At 33.8% G+C, this 20,637-nt stretch overlaps 2 protein-coding genes across 2 annotated transcripts; both read right to left on the bottom strand.

Annotated features, from left to right (window-relative positions):
* Positions 1-4,628: 4,628 nt before the first annotated feature.
* LOC125865180 (protein DETOXIFICATION 44, chloroplastic) lies at positions 4,629-11,452 on the bottom strand. The gene is made up of 13 exons (XM_049545369.1): positions 11,124-11,452; positions 10,922-11,043; positions 9,663-9,791; positions 9,430-9,572; positions 9,154-9,289; positions 8,165-8,261; positions 7,960-8,060; positions 7,097-7,260; positions 6,645-6,716; positions 6,390-6,506; positions 6,013-6,108; positions 5,252-5,373; positions 4,629-5,128 (listed from the first exon to the last, which is right to left on the bottom strand). The coding sequence occupies exons 1-13, from the start codon at positions 11,435-11,437 to the stop codon at positions 5,065-5,067; spliced, it is 1,677 nt and encodes a 558-aa protein (XP_049401326.1). The 5' UTR covers positions 11,438-11,452; the 3' UTR covers positions 4,629-5,064.
* A 1,608-nt stretch (positions 11,453-13,060) lies between these two features.
* Positions 13,061-18,535, bottom strand: LOC125865688 (protein trichome birefringence-like 35). Its single transcript, XM_049545899.1, has 6 exons — positions 18,258-18,535; positions 17,656-17,935; positions 17,100-17,271; positions 16,736-16,932; positions 16,285-16,434; positions 13,061-13,827 (listed from the first exon to the last, which is right to left on the bottom strand). The coding sequence occupies exons 1-6, from the start codon at positions 18,484-18,486 to the stop codon at positions 13,500-13,502; spliced, it is 1,356 nt and encodes a 451-aa protein (XP_049401856.1). The 5' UTR covers positions 18,487-18,535; the 3' UTR covers positions 13,061-13,499.
* Between the last annotated feature and the right edge of the window lie 2,102 nt (positions 18,536-20,637).

Below are 20,637 nucleotides of genomic sequence, written 5' to 3'. Positions count from 1 at the left end.
TTATCTCAATATTATTTATACTTGTTTAACATATCAAAAGTTCCCGATTTAATATATTTGTCCCCCAAGGACAAAAAAAGAATGATTATATTATCTCCGTCCACTTTTAATTGTCATGATTTCTTTTTTTAGAGTTAAATGATAAGAATTTTGATAAAAAAAATTTACGATGTGGTATTTTTCATAATATTGATATGCAAAAAATTGCAATTTATAGGGCTTTTCGTATAGTTTTTAAATATTTAAATTTTTTGTTTAAATTATCGAATTAGTGTAATCTAATTTAACTTTAAAAATTAGTCAAATTGACTTTCGAAAAGCGCAACATGATAATTAAAAGTGAACAGAGTGAGTAATATATGATATAAGGAGAAGCCACCAATAGTGGATTTGTAAATGATGACAATACTGAAATATAGCACTAGTTCTTCTTGAATGGCTGCTCTAATTTTTTTAAAAAAATTTAAAAAAGCATTTAAGTAAATAGAAGAAGATGGCTGTTTAAATTACTGTTGTGCATCTCAACTGGGAAAAAAAAAGTAATAATGTTCATCTTATTAGTTAAAAAATAGAGTGGAATAAATAATTTAAGAAGATTTTATTATTATTATTTTCTTGATTAATGTGCCATATTTTTAAGACTAAGCACCAGAGACCAGCAGGACCCTTACAAGCTTTTGTGCATGTACTCCAACGCAGTCTATTGATCAGAAGCATTCAATACCATTTAAAAATACAAACACATCTTTAATGAGATTTATGTGTATTTCCTTTGTTCTGTGTTTTCTGACTCGAAATTCAGTAGGTGTACATGTAAGGGTCTGGTCAATCTGAATGTACTTCACATAAAACTTATTTAAGAAGGAAATATTTCTTTAGCGTAACTTTTTTTATATTCAAAACTTAAAATCGAGATTTCTGTTAAGCTAATTTGAAAACTTCCTAATGTGAAAATGGAGGATTGAAGTGACAAACTCAATAATGTTGTGCCACTTATTATGGTCCAACTTTTGTTTCCCATAAAAGTCTATTTGTGTTTCCATTATATTCATATGAAATATATTGTCACGTTTTTACGTGCTGGACTTTTGCCTGTCTTCTTTGTATCTTTTTTTTTTTTCTTGAATGTTCAACTAACATACTTGTCTGGCTAATATAATGAATGAGACAATTGGCTGTCCATTATTCTACAATAAATGAATAAATATATGTGTAGCCGTATAAAATAAAATAGAATTAGAAATTATTGTAGCCAACACGTGTTGCAAGTAGCACACAAAACATGTCACTTGGAATGATTTATAAGACACATCAAATCTATACTTTCAAAATTGGGCCCCTTTATAGGTGCAATATTATATAACAAAGGTTTGAGAAAATTTTAGAAATAACAAAGATAATAAACATAATAAGATTTTATAACTATAATTTTGATAATTATGTTTCATAGTTATAGTTATGTTTGTTATGAAAGCTGCAATTTGTATATTTCGCTTGCAAATATACAAACAGAGTAAGTATATACAAATGGAGGCTACGGTTTGTATATTTTGCTTTCAAATATACAAACAGGGTAAATATATACAAATTATGTATTTATACATTTAGGAATTTTTCAAAACTTCGTTTGTATATTTCGCCTGCCAATATACAAACATGGTAATTTACTAATTTATAATGAATTTTCATTAATTGTATACAGCATTATAACAAGGTTAGAGTTTCTTTTTCTATTTTATTATTATTATTATTTTTGGAGTGGGGTCGCTGTAACAAAAATAATTTTTAGCGGCAATAAACAAGCACATTAATAAAGAGTGCTAAAATTTTTACCAGCATTCATTAGTTGTCATTAAATCCAATTGGTATAAGTTTTAGAGACATTTACAAAAATTGTTAATTACCACTAAAAATACACAGACAATTAAGCTATTATCGTTAAATAAATGATGCTAAAGGTCCTTTTTATTGTAGTGGGTGGGGAGATGGAGTAAAAGGGAAAGGATAATACATTGGAGAAGATAGAGATCATATCCAGTGACCTAGCCCTTAATCATAAGATTAGAGTTTTAAAAATAAATTGAAAAGATAAAATATATTATAGGGTTTTAGTATAATATGTGATTTTCGATATTCACTAATTTAATTAGTTTAAATTCGCATATTATATATTCCCTCTGTCCAACAATAGTTGTTCATTATTGACTTGACACATTTCTTAAGAAATAATAAATAATACGGGTAATATTATTATATTATTCTTTGACTTTATTAAATTTAATACTTTGAAAAATGTGTTAGATGATAAATATATTTAATAGCAAGGGTAAAATAGACACAAAAGGTAAATTATCTTTTGATTTTCTAAATTGAACAATATTGTTGGACAACTATTTTTACTATAGTGAACAACTATTGTTGGACAAGGGAGTAACTCAAGAAGATTAAATACGAGAATCACAACCGCATAAAATAAGGCATTTGTTTTACCCCTTTTATTGGAGGGGTTTGTGGGGGTGGGGGTGTTCATATTTTAAAAATAATAGATTTGTAGATTTGGCATGTTCGACCATGACTCTGATTCGGGTCACCCAGCCCTTTGTGGGCTTTGTCTTAGGCAGATTGTTGGCATTACCTAACAATTCTTCTTCCAACACCTACATCATGCATAATGGTGCTCTTGGGAAATCGAATCCACGACCTTGGCTTTGATACCACAAATTAGGATCAAATGCTACCATCATGCCAAATCTATAAATAATAGTAATATAAAATTTTATTTCTTAACTAAGTCCACCAAACAAGCATCATGATCAATCATGACTCCGATCCAGATCAACCAGCCCCTCGTCGGCCTTACCATATATGTAGGGTATTGACATTACCCAACATTTATTGCTTTTGGGAAAAAAACTGCTCTTTTAAGCTTCTGAAAAATAGTGTCGGCTACTTCTTGAAAATACTTACTTTCTCCCAAGAGCTTGGTTAAACACCTCGTTTTTTTTATAAAAAAAAACACATTGAAAAGAAAAAAACGTTTTTGGCCTCCTAAAAGTTTTACCAAACCCAGGGGCGGAGCTACCCTAGGGCAAGGGGTGTCAAGCAACACCCCTTCATCGGAAAATTACATTGTATATATGTGTCAAAATTTGATTTAATGAATATATATACAAGTGTTGACACCTCTTAATAAAAGCTGAAGGTTTAGGGGGTGTTTGGATTGAGTATTTTCAAGTGACTTATAAATTAAAATTTAAAAATTATAGGTTGGGAAAACCCAACTTTTGACTTCTTCTTTTTCTTTTTTGTACTTTTTCAATCTTAAAAATGTGCTTAAAAGCATTTTTGAGTTATCCAAACATTTTCAAAAAAAAAAAAAAAAAGCCTAAAAGTCAAAAGTCACTAAAAGTAAGTCATCCAAACACCGCTTAATGTAGTAGTTAAGGGATTGTGAGAACTGCTTGAGGTTGTGTGTTCTCTATAGTCTATCCCTAATAGCAGCATATACTTTTTTACTTAATATTTTGTCACCTTTAATAAAAATTTTGGCTTCACTGCTGGGACCAAACCAACTATATCTTACATTGTATTAAAAAAAACGTTTTCGGGCTCCTAAAAGCTTACCCAAACCAACTATATCTGGGCCCAAACGATCAACCAACTATATCTTGCATTGTATTCAATTAATAAAAAACGTTTTTGGCCTCCTAAAATCTTGCCAAATCAACTATATCTTGCATTATATTGTATTCTCATCTCTCCTTATCAATCATAAAGCACATTATTTGCCGGTTTGAAATTTCCATATGTCCATGTGTAATTTGAATATTTCAAAAGAAGACACGTTGTAATTTGAAGCCCCACCAACTTTTTGTTTTAGAAAATTATGTACTATACCTTAAAGGCGACAATTTAAAGTTCCCTACACATAATGTGAACTTTAATGTAGAGAGAGTTGGATACTTTTGGTTTTAATATGTTCATTTATCATGTGTCAAATAATTTCATGTAGTTTAAGGACATATTTGGCCTCTCTTTTTTTAATCGTGATGTCTAAGGCCAACTTGCATGCACCTTGACTATTTCGTAGTGTACCTCCTACCTTTTACCATTACAGGTACTGAATAACTCTATCCACGAGGGAAAAAAAGATGAGATGGTAATTTTGGACTAGAACTGCAATTGAAATCTCTGTTCCTCCTATTGCATGCATGATGTAGCAGATATTGTAGCTTACCAAAGTTTCTCTCTGTTTGAATACGTAATTAAGTAAATAAAAATGTGTTTTCTAACAACTTAATGTTTTCGATGGAATAATCATACAATTCAAAATACGCTCTCTCTAAAATAACTTAGTAGTAGAGTGTCACCTTGACGTGGTGGAAATCATCCGTTTGAGTTTGATTATCCCTAAGTCCAATGTGAGTTTTTCTAGTTGGATTTGCTCCCCTGCTTCAGCTTTTAACACCACAAAAAGAAATACCAACTAGTCACACAATTCAACATTCTCACACGAGCCTAGTTCCACAAGAACATTATCACGAGCCTTTACAAGGGGATACGAAATCTTGAAAAATGAGACTGCAGAGCAAGAAGGACAATGGACTTATCCAGAAATAGAGAGTACATGAAGAATGAAACTTTTACATTAGCATACAATTGTATGTGTCAAGTTATAAACTGTTCAACTTTACAAGGATCACTTGGTTGAGCTCTCTCTCTCTCGTTTTAATTATTTCACAAATCGGAGAAAAAAGGCGAAAAAGATTCCCAAGTTAGTGGTCATTGAGATGATGTAGCTTGATCATGGATTCTTCAAACCTCCACAATAGCAATCTCGAAGATAAATCTTCAACCCCTCAGTAGAGACTGACCAAAGAGATTGATGAAATTGACAAGCCTGTACTGTAGAATTATCTGTCCGGATATCAGGAGTTCAATTTTGCCAAGATCTGCAAATGCCTGGATTATGTATGATCATCAGCAATTCGCGCCATCCTTGGCATAAGCCTAATAGAGTATGCCCCGATCGTTATAGAGAATCAATTACTTGCTCATTGAAAGTCAGACACTATCCTGTTCCATATCCGTCCGAAGAAATTTCCATGGTCCATCTCTTGTTTGTAGCCTAGTATTCACAAGTACTTATCAAAAAGTCTATAATGAAAAGTAACAGTAAATGCAACTTGGTTCAATTAGTAAAATTGCCACTCTCAATGGTTGGCGAAAGAGATAGACATGAGAGATTTACCTCCAAAGTCCAGCTACAACACGCAAGGCAACGAAGAGAAACAGTCCTGCCCAGACACCAGGAAGACCGAACAATGGTGCAGCCACAAGTAAGAAGATTGAGGAGATTATCCCAATCACAAACTGTTTGTCAAAGACACGAAGCTGAATCAGAAGGAGGGGTTATAGTCTGATGATATTTTAAATGTTTGTCATAATGTAGGACACACTCCAATGCCACTATCGTTATTTTTTTCCTATATTGGTGCTTGCATTGAATTCAATTAGCTACACCGATTCAAGAATGTTCAAGAAGCATCTCATTGATTGGCTAAAACCCGGCTAACTCAAATTGATATGTATGTTCTCGGCTTTACTTCATTCATTGCTGCACATACCCCTAGCAGCTGTAGCACAGTGTGGTTATGCTTCAAATAGTGGGACAACAATTCATTACTATGTGTAATTAATCAGCTTCCAGGACAACTTACTGCTTGATCCTTTTTTTGCTCTTCTTTAGACTTTTCATTCCAAACGTCTTCTTACATGGTTTTGTTACTGACAAAGCAATAACCTAACCAGAAATGCAAATATCATGTAATGATTTCTTTTTGTTTGACATTCTGATCACCTCATTGAACCATATAGACTCTCCTAACTTTTTTTCCCTTTAATTTTCCACTAAGAGAGATTCAATTAATACAGAAGTTTGAAGTCTTTATTTCTGGTATCGCACATCATGATTCTCTGAAGAAAAAAACAGTGATGTGCCGTAATGCTTACCATAGAATATGCAGCAAATTCGAAGTCTGAAACACCATAATAGAGCCCATCAAGAACGAAGGCAATGGCATTTACTGGCTGAGATCCAGCAACAAACTGTCCAATAGATCATAGTAATAAGAAAAGAATTAAGTAGTTTATCATTCAAATATCAGGTTAATCCGGATAACAAAACCTGACAGTTCTATACAAGGTTAGAAATGACAGCCGCGTAATTACATCTATAAATGACCAAAACTATTTCATGATATCGAAATTACCTAGCTGGTGCAAAGTAGGAATTGTAGTCTTAACGTAAACTTAGGGGAACATGCACTGTTTGGGGTTCAAATTCCTAAGGGAAGAACGCTGAGGGAATCTTGATAAGACTTTCATACCAGAGTACCAGATTTGGCAATTTCCACAACTTCAGAGTCCGTGCTGAATAAGGCGGAGAGTGCTCCAAAACCAACGAACAAGCTAAAACCCAAGGCAACTCCTGTCAATGCACCAATCTGACAAGATTTTCACATAATGAATAAAAGATGTAGCAGGTCAGTGTTTCTGTTATTACTGTTTTCTCTTAAAAGCTAAGTCAGTAATCAAAGTTGAAAGTCGATAAAGACTACTGCAGGAGTAAGAATGCAAGTTACCTGTAGAACTTTATAAACCACTTCGCGTGCTTGGCTATAATTACCTTGAGAAACTCCACCGGCAAGGAGAGCCTAAAGATCAACAGAATAAGAATGCAATATTCAAGAAAACGAAAGATTAAACTCATATATCATAACTAATGATTGAAAACAATAATTCAATGGAAATTATCCGAATAGGACACTAACTATAATCTCGTTGTGAACCTCTGTTAAAGAAAATCCTGTGACTTCATTGGTAACCAAAAAGATTAAAAATTAAAAGAAGAAATTCAAGAGTTATATGATACTTCCATTTGTTACAGGGAGCCACATTGAGGTCCTAATCACTAATAAAAATGAATTTTATTGAGACGTAAAATAGAGCTGCTGAGCAAACTTTCTAAAAATTATTCAGTAATGCCAGAAATGACAGCAGAGAAAACAAATATGTTTAGTTAAAGTATACTCACCTGCCCGGCAAGTGCCAAGGCATCAGTTAGCAAAGATACTGCTAACCAAACTTCAACACATATCTGATGACCCGCCATAGGCACGGGGCCCTCTCGTGCTGCCAGAGCCGTTGACAGCGTAGTGGTAATTAGAAGTGCCAAAGTCCTCCCTATTAGAAGTGCACCTAGAAAAGACAAGAACAAGCTTAACCTAAGAAAGATTTGATCTTTTTATTTTGGAAAAGATAAGAGAATTTCGAAATATTCTGATTAAGTCCACAAGAGACACTCTTAATTATCATTCGACGGGCTTCGGACATGCAAAAATTTCTGCAGTCACTCAAAGATCAAATGCTAATTTACGTGTTTGGTACATGGAAGCCTTTGTGTGTTAGGTTTCCTTTTGCAACATAAGGTGCTGTATCCAAATACTAATTTTCCATGCCTAAAAAGAATATGCTCAACAAATGCAAAATTAAAATGGACTTGAACTTAACCAAAAGTTTGTACATCATTTTAGAGATATATCATGCAAAATAATTGGCATTGCTTTATATCTCATGCAAAATTGTTTTTTCTAACTTAAATTTGCTGTATAATAGCCATTCCTCCCTTACTCTGTCTTCAAATGTAAATGAAATTCATATCAAATCTTGAAAAATTATTTTTTATCGATAGTCACTTCAACTGTGGATAAATATCTTTATATGCAGATATACTCAAGTTTCACTAGCTGCTGCAATAGGAGATTCAGTAGGACACATTTGAATGTTGTATCAAACAGATTATTCACACAAAAGGGGAGTCTTTTTACCAAAATTCTCTTTGTTAACCACCAAATGTATCCTGATTCAGGTGTGTTTCAAGAGTTACCAAGAAAGTACCAGATTTAAGATACTGAGGAAATCTTCCCATGTTAACGTCTGGAGCAATAAGAAGAACTTTCCCGTTTAATTTCCACAGAAGGATAGAAGCAGTCAAGTATCTGGTAAAAATGTTGATCAAACAAAAAAATAAGATAAAGAAAATGGACAGCAAGTTATATCATGTACAGAGTAGCTACGGTTTGGTTTACCGCCAACAACATACTCAGAAATCACACCAGCAATTGCAGCACCACTAACGCCAAAACCAAAGGTGAATATCAAAATTGGAGACAATAATGCATTTAGCAAGTTACCACCTCCTGACAATCCAGAACTCCTTTGTCAGATATGGAAGTAGAAGTACCAATATTTTACTCAAACATTTGAGACATAACTAAAAAAAAGTCCTATTTATCAGACCATACTGAGGGGGGTGGGGTTGCCATCGAGCAACGACAATACTTCGTTGATATAAAGCCATACTCTAGGTACATCTCATAAGGTAGTAGCATCCCCTAGAGCAATATTGTCAAAGACGCGCTTAAGCCCTGAAGCAAGGCTCAAAACGTGTTGAGCGGTTCTAAGGCATACTTTTCCTTGCCAATGAGCCTCTTCTGAAGAGGTTACACTAAAACAATTGATATTTCACTTTATCGTGATTTTTTTCAATTTCTTTGTTCATATGTTTGTAATTTTTCTCCCTTTGAGCCATGTTTTATTTGCACTTAAAGCCTCAACAGACCTTAGAGTTTTTTTCTCTTTCTGCTTTTGATAACACTGTCCCAGAGTAGTTTCTCCGTCGTTGAGTGAGCTAAAGAAGTCTTCAATAAAAGCTGGTCTTATCCCTACTTCGCCAAGACATATGAATTTAAATGAAGTCAAACGTCTAAAGTAGTGCCTTCTACCTATATGTTTGTAACTATACTTATGTAGGAAAACTTATTGTATATTGAGGCTTAATATGAAAAGCATAGGGCTCAACTAAAAGGGCTACACGTAAACAAAACATTTTTATCTCAACTTTACTAATGAATTTGTGAAATTAATATCTAAACAAAAACTTTACAGCTAGAAGCAGTTATCAGCCAAAAATCTATAAATAATATTTATGAAACCGGATTATCAGGCACAACATGTCAGTATAGACTATAGATTTCACTTGGATTTGCTTTATGTAGATCAGAGAAGTAATTGGGCATCATTGATACTTGCCAACAGCATATAAAGGAGTTTTTGTGTCCTTAAATCCACGAAATGTTCCTTGAGCAGCAAGTGCAATAACGACTGGTGGAGCTCCAAATGCCCTCATCGTAAGGAATTGCTCAGCTGGTTCACGCATCGGTGAATCCTGTGACACATCAACAAGCCCAAATAGACTTACACTGAATATCTTTAGCAAACAGCAATACACAACATAAGGGGAAGCATAAATCCAAGAAGTTAGGCCTCATGCTAGAAGATAAAATTGATTTCCAAATTAAGACATACAACAGATATACCCATGGTATTCATCAGGAAACCGGAGCCAACAAAAAGTCCAACAGCTTCCACAATGCCAAGACCGAGGGCAAGTAGTAAAGAAGTTGATACTGAAGGAAGTAGTAGCTTGCTTTGTGAATCAGGTGAGCTATCTAGTTTAAGAACAAAAATATAACTCATATCAGCGACAAACAATGTTTGACAAATTAACACGAGATGCTTCGACAAAAAATCATTGTCACCTTTAGCAATTAATGCCTGCTCTTCAGCAACGAATGAAGTTGTGACGTTGAGCAAAGGAACATTGAACAATTTCGAGATGAGGTTGAAAACTGATACCGAAATACCTACTGCTGCCAATTCAACAGATCCTACAAAACACATGCATAGATAAGTAACACAAACATGAACCAGTATGTTGCACTCTATCATTTCAAAATATTTTTAATTCTCTCCTACTTTATTTCAGCCATCTTAGAAGAGTAGTATCTTAACACTTGCCCCCTTCCGTTCCAAAATACTTTTCATATTGTGCCTCTTGAAAATCAAACTACATGAAATTTAACCAACATTTTAAGAATTAAGTGTCAAAATCACACCTAAACTATTCATTTTTTTGAGTTTGAAACCTAAACTGTTGGAAGTGTGAGAAACACACCTAAACTATCACTTAAGTTTGAGAAACACACCTCAATGCTGACTGGACCAAATGTGTGAGTACTTAGCTCCTCCTCTTCCTCCCTTCTCCATTTTTTTATTCTTTCACAGGCTAATTTGATTTGTTCTTCATTTTAACCTTTAACCTTTTGCTTCGGTGGAATTGCTTTCCGCGTGACAATTTTATTTTATCTTTTAAAAAAGAGTTTAATACACATACCATCACATATAACTTGAGGTGTGTTTCTCAAACGCTCACACTCCCAATAGTAAAGGTGTGAGACTCAAGAAAAGGAGATAGCTTAGGTGTCTGTTTGACACTTCAATGTATTTTGTCACCTATTAATATCAGATGAATTGCAACTTATAGTTTGAATCTCGGGAAGTGAAATGTGACCTATTAATATCAAATGAATTGCAACTTATAGTCTGAATCTCGGGAAGCGAAATGTGACAAGTATTTTGGGACGAATGAGTACTAAGTTGTAAATAATAGGTAAAACATATCTTTATCTTCTATCTTAATCCTATTAACTACTCCCTCTGTCCAACAATACCTGTATACTATTGACTTTGCACACTTCTTAAGAAACTATATATAGAAGGGTAATTATATTATATCATCTTTTAAATATTATTAATATAATGTCTCAAAATATGTAATAGAGAAATGACTATAATTAATTATAAGGGTAGATTAAGAACTAAGTATAAAATTATCCATTGATTTCACAAAGTGAACAAATATTGTTGGACATTCTAAAATAGTATAGTGGACAACAATTGTTGGACAGAGAGAGTTATATTACATTAAACCATAACAACGAGGAGATACTAATCATACCTAAATGTCCAACAAATGCAGTATCAACAAGTGAAGTAATGGGATCAGAAGCAAGAGCTAACGCAGCGGGCAACGCAATCGACACAATATCCCATCCAGATCCATCAAATTTCAGCACTTCCCTGCAAATAACCCAACCCACAAATCAGGAGAAAACACAAAAATAAATAAATAACAAAAACAAGTGTGTTGAAGATAATACAGCAGGGAAGTGACTGAATCCCACAATGACGAAGATGGAATATCCGGTTCGGGTCCCGGGTCAGGATCCGAATTCTTGACCCGACTTTCGCCGGAATCGGAATTTGAGTTAGGAATCGAATTTTGTGATAAGGTTTTAGGATTTTTGTCACTAGATGATTTGAGGAGTGTAGTTCGGAGTCGAGCTGAGCAATTAGTATAATTATTTCTTAGTTGATTAGTAGAGTAGCAGAAATAACTGTAATTCTGATTTTTCCGGTGAAGAGATTGAGTAAATAAGGGATTAATACATTGGTGGTAAAGACTAGACGCCATGGTTGCTCAATTGTATAGATAAAAATATATATATATATAAATATGGAGGTGAATAGAATCTGGTTTTTCTAGATTCGTGGAGAAGAAAGGTGAATTATGAGTTTTTGATTTTTATTTTTGTTATCAACTGAATTAACGGCTGAAATACAAGTTCTTTGATACACACTCCTCTTCCCGTAAAATTCAAGTGCATAAGTAAAAATAATCCGTACCATATAAAATATCTTTCGATAATATTTCATTTGTCTCAATTTATGTAACACATTTTGTTTTACGAGAGTCAAATAATTTAAGTTTGATCGAAATCTTTAAAAAAAATGAAATGAAATCTATATATTTGTAAACTAAGTAAAAAGTATTATAAATCACAATAATTAACAATTCAAAATATTTAAAAAATATATGAAAAATTTATGATTAATGATAGATTTGCGTAAATTTCGAAAAGTATTTACAAATTTGTTAGTAGTACACTACCTTAGTAAGTACACTGTACTGACACTCGAGGGCGCCAAATTTTGTGGCTCATACGAGCCCATTTACCAATTTTTTACTTCTTAGTAGTTTCGAAATAAGCCTCGTTTTAAAAATAAATATTATCTTAATATTTTGGAAATTTTATGGGGAAAAATGATTAATTTGTTTTAGAAAGGAGGGAGTATTAACATTATAGTTTGTTTTGAACCTTATTTGGTTTGTTACCGTAATGGATTGGTACACAGCTATAATGATATTTGACACTTTAAATTTTACTAAAATTGTTTAGAAATAAAAATTATTCAGTACTTTTTAAAGGTAAGCATCTTTTAAAATAAGTCTCTTTACTTTATAGAGATAGAAATAAGGTTTGCATACTTCTAATCTTTCTTAGATCTCATTTGTAAAATCATATATATATTTGATAACCATGGTGTCTGACTGTCTGGATTAGTTTGCGCACATTTCAACTAATTATGCGGGATACATGTCGCCTCACTCTATCCATCAAAGTTAAAATTTATAAGCTATGCTAAAATTTAAATTTGAGATCTCTGATTACTAAATCACACATTTGGGTGCTATTAGACTAATATATTGTTGTTCTTTTGCTTTTTAAAAGATAAATCATTTAAAATCACAAAAGATATTCTTATTTACATTGGCTAAAAGAATGTAAGATGAAATTTGGTGGAAACAATGACCAAAAAAAATAATCGCATCTTCCAATGTTTACACTGTAATTTTAACGTGTTCAATCCTTTACACTTGCGAAACTTATTAAAGCTATATTTCCAACAAAATATAACATTGTCTTTTTGGTTATTATAAAATATTTAAGCACAAGGATATTAGAGTAAGTTTGTTATAATGACGTAATTTTACAAAGAGTGTACCATTATAATATGATTATTATAAATAAAATAAAAAATTATAAACAGATAACGATTTTTGGAAAAAGAAAAAAAAAACTTGCATGTTTTCGCAAGATATTAGCTTATACTGATAACTAATTACCAGATAATTAGAAGACTAGGGTAAAGTTGTGTTTGTTTGATCGTTTATATAACGTAATGGAGGCATGCAAACAGAGGCGGGTTCATCAGAACATTTGACAAATAAAAACAAATACAAGTACTAGGAAGATATGGAAATTACAAAATTTTATACATTTGTTCTATCATCATTGAGAATAAAAGTAAGTGAGAAGCCATTCAATTTCCATTTGTTCCATACCACCAAATAAAAACTTGCACATGAATCTTACTCCCTCCAAAACTCACATATATGAATGAATGTATGTACACGGTTCGTGGTATACACTCATTTGAGCAAACCTCAGCGGGTACATATACTACCTCCCACCAACACTTGTATCGAGAATCACCAAACTATCAAAGCAACCTCAAATGAAAGAAGCATTTCGTAATAAACCTTGAGGTTCAAGATTTTGCTTCAATACCTAACAGACGAAACACTCTATGCTCTTTTGAGATGTACATTATACGTTCAAGGGAGTGAACTTTCCTTTTTCTTCTCCAAGGATCGATAGTGGCATGATTACTTACAAAGTGTACCTGTTTTTTCACAAAAACTGAAATAGCAGTTCATTCCATACATCAGGCACGCCAGGCAAGCACCAATGGATGCAATCCGAGTAACTTGCAGGGTCTGCTAATCTCTCAGGAGTCAGCGCCTCCCAAAACTTACGATAGATAGAAGGGTGGCCGTCTTTCCTGTAATCTGAGAGCTGAGTAATGTTGAGAACGTTAACCTTTGACCCCAACCTAGCAAGTGTTCTCTCCACCATCTGCATTGTGGGCAAGTCGGAATCTACGCCCCAGTATGTTCCATTCAAGGGAAGCTTCTCGTTGTAGCAGTTTCCCTCACTCCCTGGTTCCCATTCTCCTTTCCTGAATGTTGAAAGAAGAAACAAGAAAATATATGATCCTTTACGGTTGGAAACTCACAAGAAGAATCTTAACAAAGAAAAGAATCTTTCATGTTGGATTTCAGCAACTGGTTGTATTAAAACATAAAATTAATTACTATGGCCTTTTGACCCCAACAACAGACCCACTGAAATCCCCACAGGAGGGGGCGGGGGAGGGTAGAGTGTACGCAGACCTAGCCACACCTCAAGGAGGTAGAGAGGTTGTTTCCGAAAGACCCTCGGCTCAAGTAACACATATCAAAGCAGATTTAAAAGGAGGAAACAAAAGTAATAAAGATATAGCAAATAATAGGGAAAGCATTCTAAAGCATACATAGAAAAGCAACAGTAACCACAACAAAATAAAATGATAGCCAACAACATGTAGTAGCAGAAATCGAGGGACTAAAAAGTACGAGGATGGTGCTAATACTACTAGTATGCAAGGAGAAACCTGTCACACTGGACAATGAGACGACGCTCAACAACTAACTTAACACCCTAATCGGTGACCTTTTTCACTTTCTATCTAAGGGCATGTCCTTAGTAGGTTGTGGAGATGCACCATGTCCAGACAAATCATCTCTCCCCATTATTTTTTCGGTCTACCTCTCCCTCTCCTAAAGCTCACCACAGCCAACCTCTCTCACCTCCTCACTAGGGCATCTACATCTCTCTTCTTCACATGTATGAACCATCTCAATTCACTTCCCTCATCTTGTCTACCACACAAAGACACCCACACCTAGTCCCGAAGATCTTCATTTCTAATTTTGTCTCTCCTGGNTCCCAAAACTTACGATAGATAGAAGGGTGGCCGTCTTTCCTGTAATCTGAGAGCTGAGTAATGTTGAGAACGTTAACCTTTGACCCCAACCTAGCAAGTGTTCTCTCCACCATCTGCATTGTGGGCAAGTCGGAATCTACGCCCCAGTATGTTCCATTCAAGGGAAGCTTCTCGTTGTAGCAGTTTCCTTCACTTCCTGGTTCCCATTCTCCTTTCCTGAATGTTGAAAGAAGAAAATAGGAAAAGATATGATTCCTTACGGTAGGAAACACGCCAAGAAGAATCTTTCATGTTGGATTTCAGCAACTGGCTGTATTAAAACATAAAATCAAATACTATGGCCTTCTGACCCCAACAACAGACCCACTGAAATCCCCATAGGAGGGGGAGGGTAGAGTGTACGCAGACCTAGCCACACCTCAAGGAGGTAGAGAGGTTGTTTCTGAAAGACCCTCGGCTCAAGTAACGCATATCAAAGAAGATTTAAAAGGAGGAAACAAAAGTAATAAAGATTTAGCAAATAATAGGGAAAGCATTCTAAAGCATACATAGAAAAGCAACAGTAACCATAACAAAATAAAATGATAGCCAACAACATGTAGTATCAGAAATCGAGGGACTAAAAAGTACGAGGATGGTGCTTATGCTACTAGTTTGCAAGGAGAAACCTATCACGCTGGACAATGAGATGACGCTCAACTACTAACTCAACACCCTAATCCACGACCTTTACTACTTTCTATCTAAGGGCATTTCCTCAGTAGGCTGGGGATGCACCATGTCCAGACAAATCTTCTCTCCCCAATGTTTTTCCGGTCTACCTCTTCCTCTCCTGAGGCTCACCACAGCCAGCCTGTCACACCTCCTCACTAGGGCATCTGCATCTCTCTTCTTCACATGTTTGAACCATCTCAATCTCACTTCCCTCATCTTGTCTACCACAGAAAGCCACCCCCACCTGATCCCGAATATCTTCACTCCTAATTTTGTCTCTCCTAGTAGCCCACACATCCACCTCAGCATCCTCATTTCCGTTAGTCCCATTTGCAGAACATGAAAGTTCTTAACTGCCCTTTTGACCCCAACGTGTATTAGAAATGGATAATTAGAATGGTCACTTGCCCTTGTTCCTCACTGATTCACTCTTGTAATCAGAAATGCATTCATGCACAAGACAAGTGATTATGTTTCTTCAGCAGTCTATTGCCTACAGAATGGACTCAAAAGTCATAGCGCATTTTTGCATTGATATTTGGGAACTCATATCAACAAATGTACATACGCAAATGAAATTGAGAGCTTTATGCTCTGTGCAGACTTTTGATCTGTTCATCTCACCAATTTGATCTGGATTGACAATCTAACTAAAACTTTTACATCAACTACTTAACATTAGATGAAAAAATCAACATACACAAAAGATGCTACTTACAATCTCCTAATTGTTCATATTAATAATCAAAAAAATAATAATTAAAAGTTTAGAATCAAGTCAAATTCATGCACTATGCCTCAGAATTGTTACAGCCGAGTCACTTAAGCACACTAGTAACCAACAAAAACTCATGTCACGTTTGACAAATAACTAACAACTTTGTAATTAAGTACTCAAAGCAAGCTTTAGCAGTGAAAGAAGAGCTCCTCACTTACGTGAAATGCGTAGGGGACATTGTGACAAAATACACCTTCTTCGTGGGATTAACATTGGAATCCACCCAATTTGCCCAGGCATCCATAGCTAACTCCATGCCTCCCAATCCATTTATTTCCTCGCAAACTCCATTTTCTTCAGAACTCCATCTAAAAAGGTAATGGAACTGATAAGAATGCAATCTTTCTTCTTTGTGAAATTCCATTTATTCTAAGTTAGAAATATAAATAGTTTTAACAGTTCCTGGTAAGCTGAAAGTTTGCAATTTGAAGAAATATAAAATAGGCAAATCCAGCTGAGATAAAATGGTAAAAAAGAAATCAAGCACTCCTCCTTTCCACCTTTCAACTTCTAAATTTTCATTTATCAGCTTGGCTGAGATGTCAAATATTAATTCTTGGCAATCCGCTGAAGTCAAGACCTAATTACCTAATTAGAGTTCATACTTACAATAACTTAACAGGGCCTTGTCTCCACCAAAGATATGAATTGAAGACCAATATATCAGCATGCATCCATTCTGATGAATGCCTAAGAAGTGAATCAGGACGCAGTATTCGCTCAGAGAGTCTGTGATCAACTGGATCATCAGAATTTGATTCGACAAGAAGTGGAGCCCAAAGAAACTCTATGCTGGCATTGTATTCCTGTCATCAACAGATAAACACTTGAATTTAGTAACGGATGTTAAATTATCTTGACGTAATCATCACCATCAACAGATAAGAAGTACATTTAAACTTGACATCATATATAGTTAGAGATCACTTAGTCGAATGATACATTTCATATACTGAATATAAGTTCACTTCACCTCTGCTCTAAATATTGAAAGGTGGGCCTGTGGTGTCATGAACTTCTTATCAGCTGGAATAACAGATTGCATTAGACACACCATCGATATCCACTGTCCTCTATTCAGTGAGTCTCCCACAAACATTAGTCTCTTCCCTCTTAATTTCTCCCACATTTCAGTCACATTCCACCTGCATATCAGCATTAACACATAACAACTTCTACAACATGATACAAGAAATCAAACATTATAGGGTGAGATTAACTAATCTGAGATTTTATCATTTGGTTAGTAGTATGAAATTACTCACATATTCTTTCATCTATTAGCCTATTATACTTAGAAGGGAAAAGGTGCATATATACTTGCCGTCTAACAAATGGTGCATATTTACCCATATCGTTAAAATACCTATATTTACTAAATCAATATGACGATGTGTCAATGAACCACATTAATGCTCTTTCATCTGAATGCTAATATTAGATACATACTAAACATGGTCAGGCATAAATAGGTACAATAACAAATGAGCTAGAATATTACACAAAAAGCAGAAAGAATCAAAATTTACCTCTTCAAATTGCAGTTATGAGGTTGCCATCTCCAGTACTGATACTCCAGATCTTGCCTACCATGCTTGTGGCACGCCAATTGATCGGACATATAAGGACAATCAGACTCTTTATACAATGGATGTGAACTATTATCAAACACCCATTCACCAGAAAAATAATCACATGTTTCCGGCATTTCTCTCCGGCCACCGGACTCCGGTTTAAAGCTATCCCATTCAGCTCTCTTTCCACTATACTTCACAGTAGAGTGACAAGCACTAGATTTATCCAACGGCACTAACAACACCAGAAAACACAAATCCCTTCAGTTGAGCTCAAAAATAAGCATACATCAAAGCATTATTTCGCAGAAAAATTGAAATTAATCAAAAGGGTCCTTATTACTGAACTCCAATTTCATGAAAATGCAGGGGGGGGGACACCATATTCAAATTCGCAAAAAAAAATGAAATTAATCAAAAGGGTCCTTGTTTCTGAACTTCAATTTCAAGAAAATGCAGAAAAAAACACCATATTCAAAAATTGAAAAAACCCCACAAACAATCCCTTAAAAACTTGCTCATAAAACGAAGAAAAATGTCGAATCTAGAAAACTAACCAGGAGGAAATCTTGGTAGGGTAAGGTTTTTCACAGATTGGAACAAAGGGTTGTCTTCTTCTTCCTTGGCTAAAGTAGATGAATCATCATCATCAGTATGGTGAGTGGAGTGTTTTGACTGAATTTCATGAATGTAAATTTCATTATAGAGAATAGAGAAAACAATGAAGATGAAGAAAACGAGTGCTATAAGAGGATACTGAGTTTTCTTCTTCGGCCATTTCTGCATTTTTTTTGTGTTTTTTTGAGAGAGAAATGAAGAAGACTGAAAGAATGTTGATTGACTAATCTAATTTGGACAACCGACAATGACAATCCTTATAAATCTGAACAACTTCAATGAAAATAATAATATTGATGATTTTGTTTGCTTATTTGGCAAAAACTACTAATTATGAAAATCATACTATATTTTTGGGACTCGATTGGTACGCGGAATAAGAGATAATTCTTTATTTTATGTTTGATTGGGATAATACTTTTCGAAATTATAGTGTTATTTTTCTCCCATTAAGGATGAGATAATAATTGTGTGATAACTAATTCTAGGATGATTTATCTCGACTAACTTGCTCTCCAATCAAATTGAGCTAGTTCCACAATTGGAATTGTTTGATAAGGTATATAAGAATATTGTGGAATAAAGTGTATTAGTTATGATGAAATTATTTCTTATGCAGTGTCTGATTTGATGTATTAAAAATATCATGTATTGCATGATTTTTAAAATAAAATAATTGTTTACAAAAATACCTATGTACATATAAAGAAAAATTACCTAAATATACAATTTATTTTACTCTATTTTATAAAAATTCTCTTCCATTTGAAAAAATTGCAAAAATCCTTACTTTACATATGTATCGTTGGAATACATCACTTTACGTGATGTATCGGTCGGATACATCACTTTACGATGTATCGAGATGTACGTGATGTATCTGAATGTTACTCTTCACGATGTATCAGACGAATACATCACTTTACGCGATGTATCGAAACGTTGAGTGATATATCCGAAATCAAGACATGATGTATCAGGACGTTGAGGGATATTCGAAACTGAGACGTGATGTATTCGGATGTTTTGGGATGTATTCGGATTCCACCAAATTTAAGAATTTTTTGTAATTTGGGAAAGAATATAGATAAAATGTAATTAGCTCTTTAACACTATGAGATTTGTGTAAAATCTACTAAATATATAATGGAAAGGATGTAAAAAAAGTTTTGAAAGGACAACTATGTTTTTAATCATGTTAATGCATGCGTTAAAACTATTTACATTGTTAATACCATCATTGCCTTAGTTAGTTATACATAGGTTGAAAATAAGTAAGTATTAATACTTCACACAAAGCTATTTGTACACGTATTTTTTTTAATGCATCTTATTAAATAACGCCTTGTAGATAAATTGTGTTACTTAAGTCAGGGCCTTTCAAAAATAGTTTATCTTCGCGAGATAGAAATAAAATCTGCATATATTTTAACCTCCTCATATCTCACTTATAAAATTTGTTATTATTGTTTTTGTTGTAATTACAAACAAACCCTATTTTAATCCTAGTATAGGGTAGTTAAGCATGTATATAACCTTTAATAAATTGTAATATTCACCTTTTGTTCCTATATACGATCAAATAGTATTTTTTATATGCATAAGAATATATATAAATTTAAATAACATTACCTAACATGTATTATGATTAACTAAAACCATAATGCATCCCATCAATAATTAGAGAGACAAAAGAGCTATTATTCCTAAATTAAAATACCATTAAATTGTGGTGTTTATTAACAACGGGAAGGGTAGACCTTATTGATTCCTTGTTAACGTGCATCTAACTAAGAAAGTTTGTGTTACATATTTTAACGTGGTTCCCATTACAATTAATAATTAATATTTTTTTTTATGTTTTGTGCTTCATCCATAATTATTAAATATGCAAAAAAGAAAAGTATAACGTAAATCATTTTTTTTAAAAGGGTGAGGGACAAAATAGCAATTGATGGAGTTAGCATATATTTATTGGATTCTTTTGTTTTATTCAAAGATTATTTTAAAAATTGTTTCTTCAGCATGGATATTTAATTTATTATTATTTGATGATTAGAGTGGAATTTGTTAGCAATAAATAAACAAAAAATTGTGCCTATGTATATATAGACATATATCAATAGGTACAAATTTGTATATCATAATGATTTACATTTGTATAAATATTTGTTTTTCTTTCTTTCTACATGTTAAATGGATTTTTAAAATGTATCTTAATAGGAAAAATGTGATTTTTCATGATCATGCCATAAAAGTCTATTTTATATTTGCCCATTGGTTGAGATGTTCGAAAAATAAGGAAATATAACAAGTTAT

The sequence above is a fragment of the Solanum stenotomum genome, chromosome 5 (genome assembly GCF_019186545.1).
Source record: "Solanum stenotomum isolate F172 chromosome 5, ASM1918654v1, whole genome shotgun sequence".
NCBI classification, from domain to species: Eukaryota; Viridiplantae; Streptophyta; class Magnoliopsida; order Solanales; family Solanaceae; genus Solanum; species Solanum stenotomum.
This window is presented reverse-complemented; position numbering and strand designations above follow the sequence as displayed.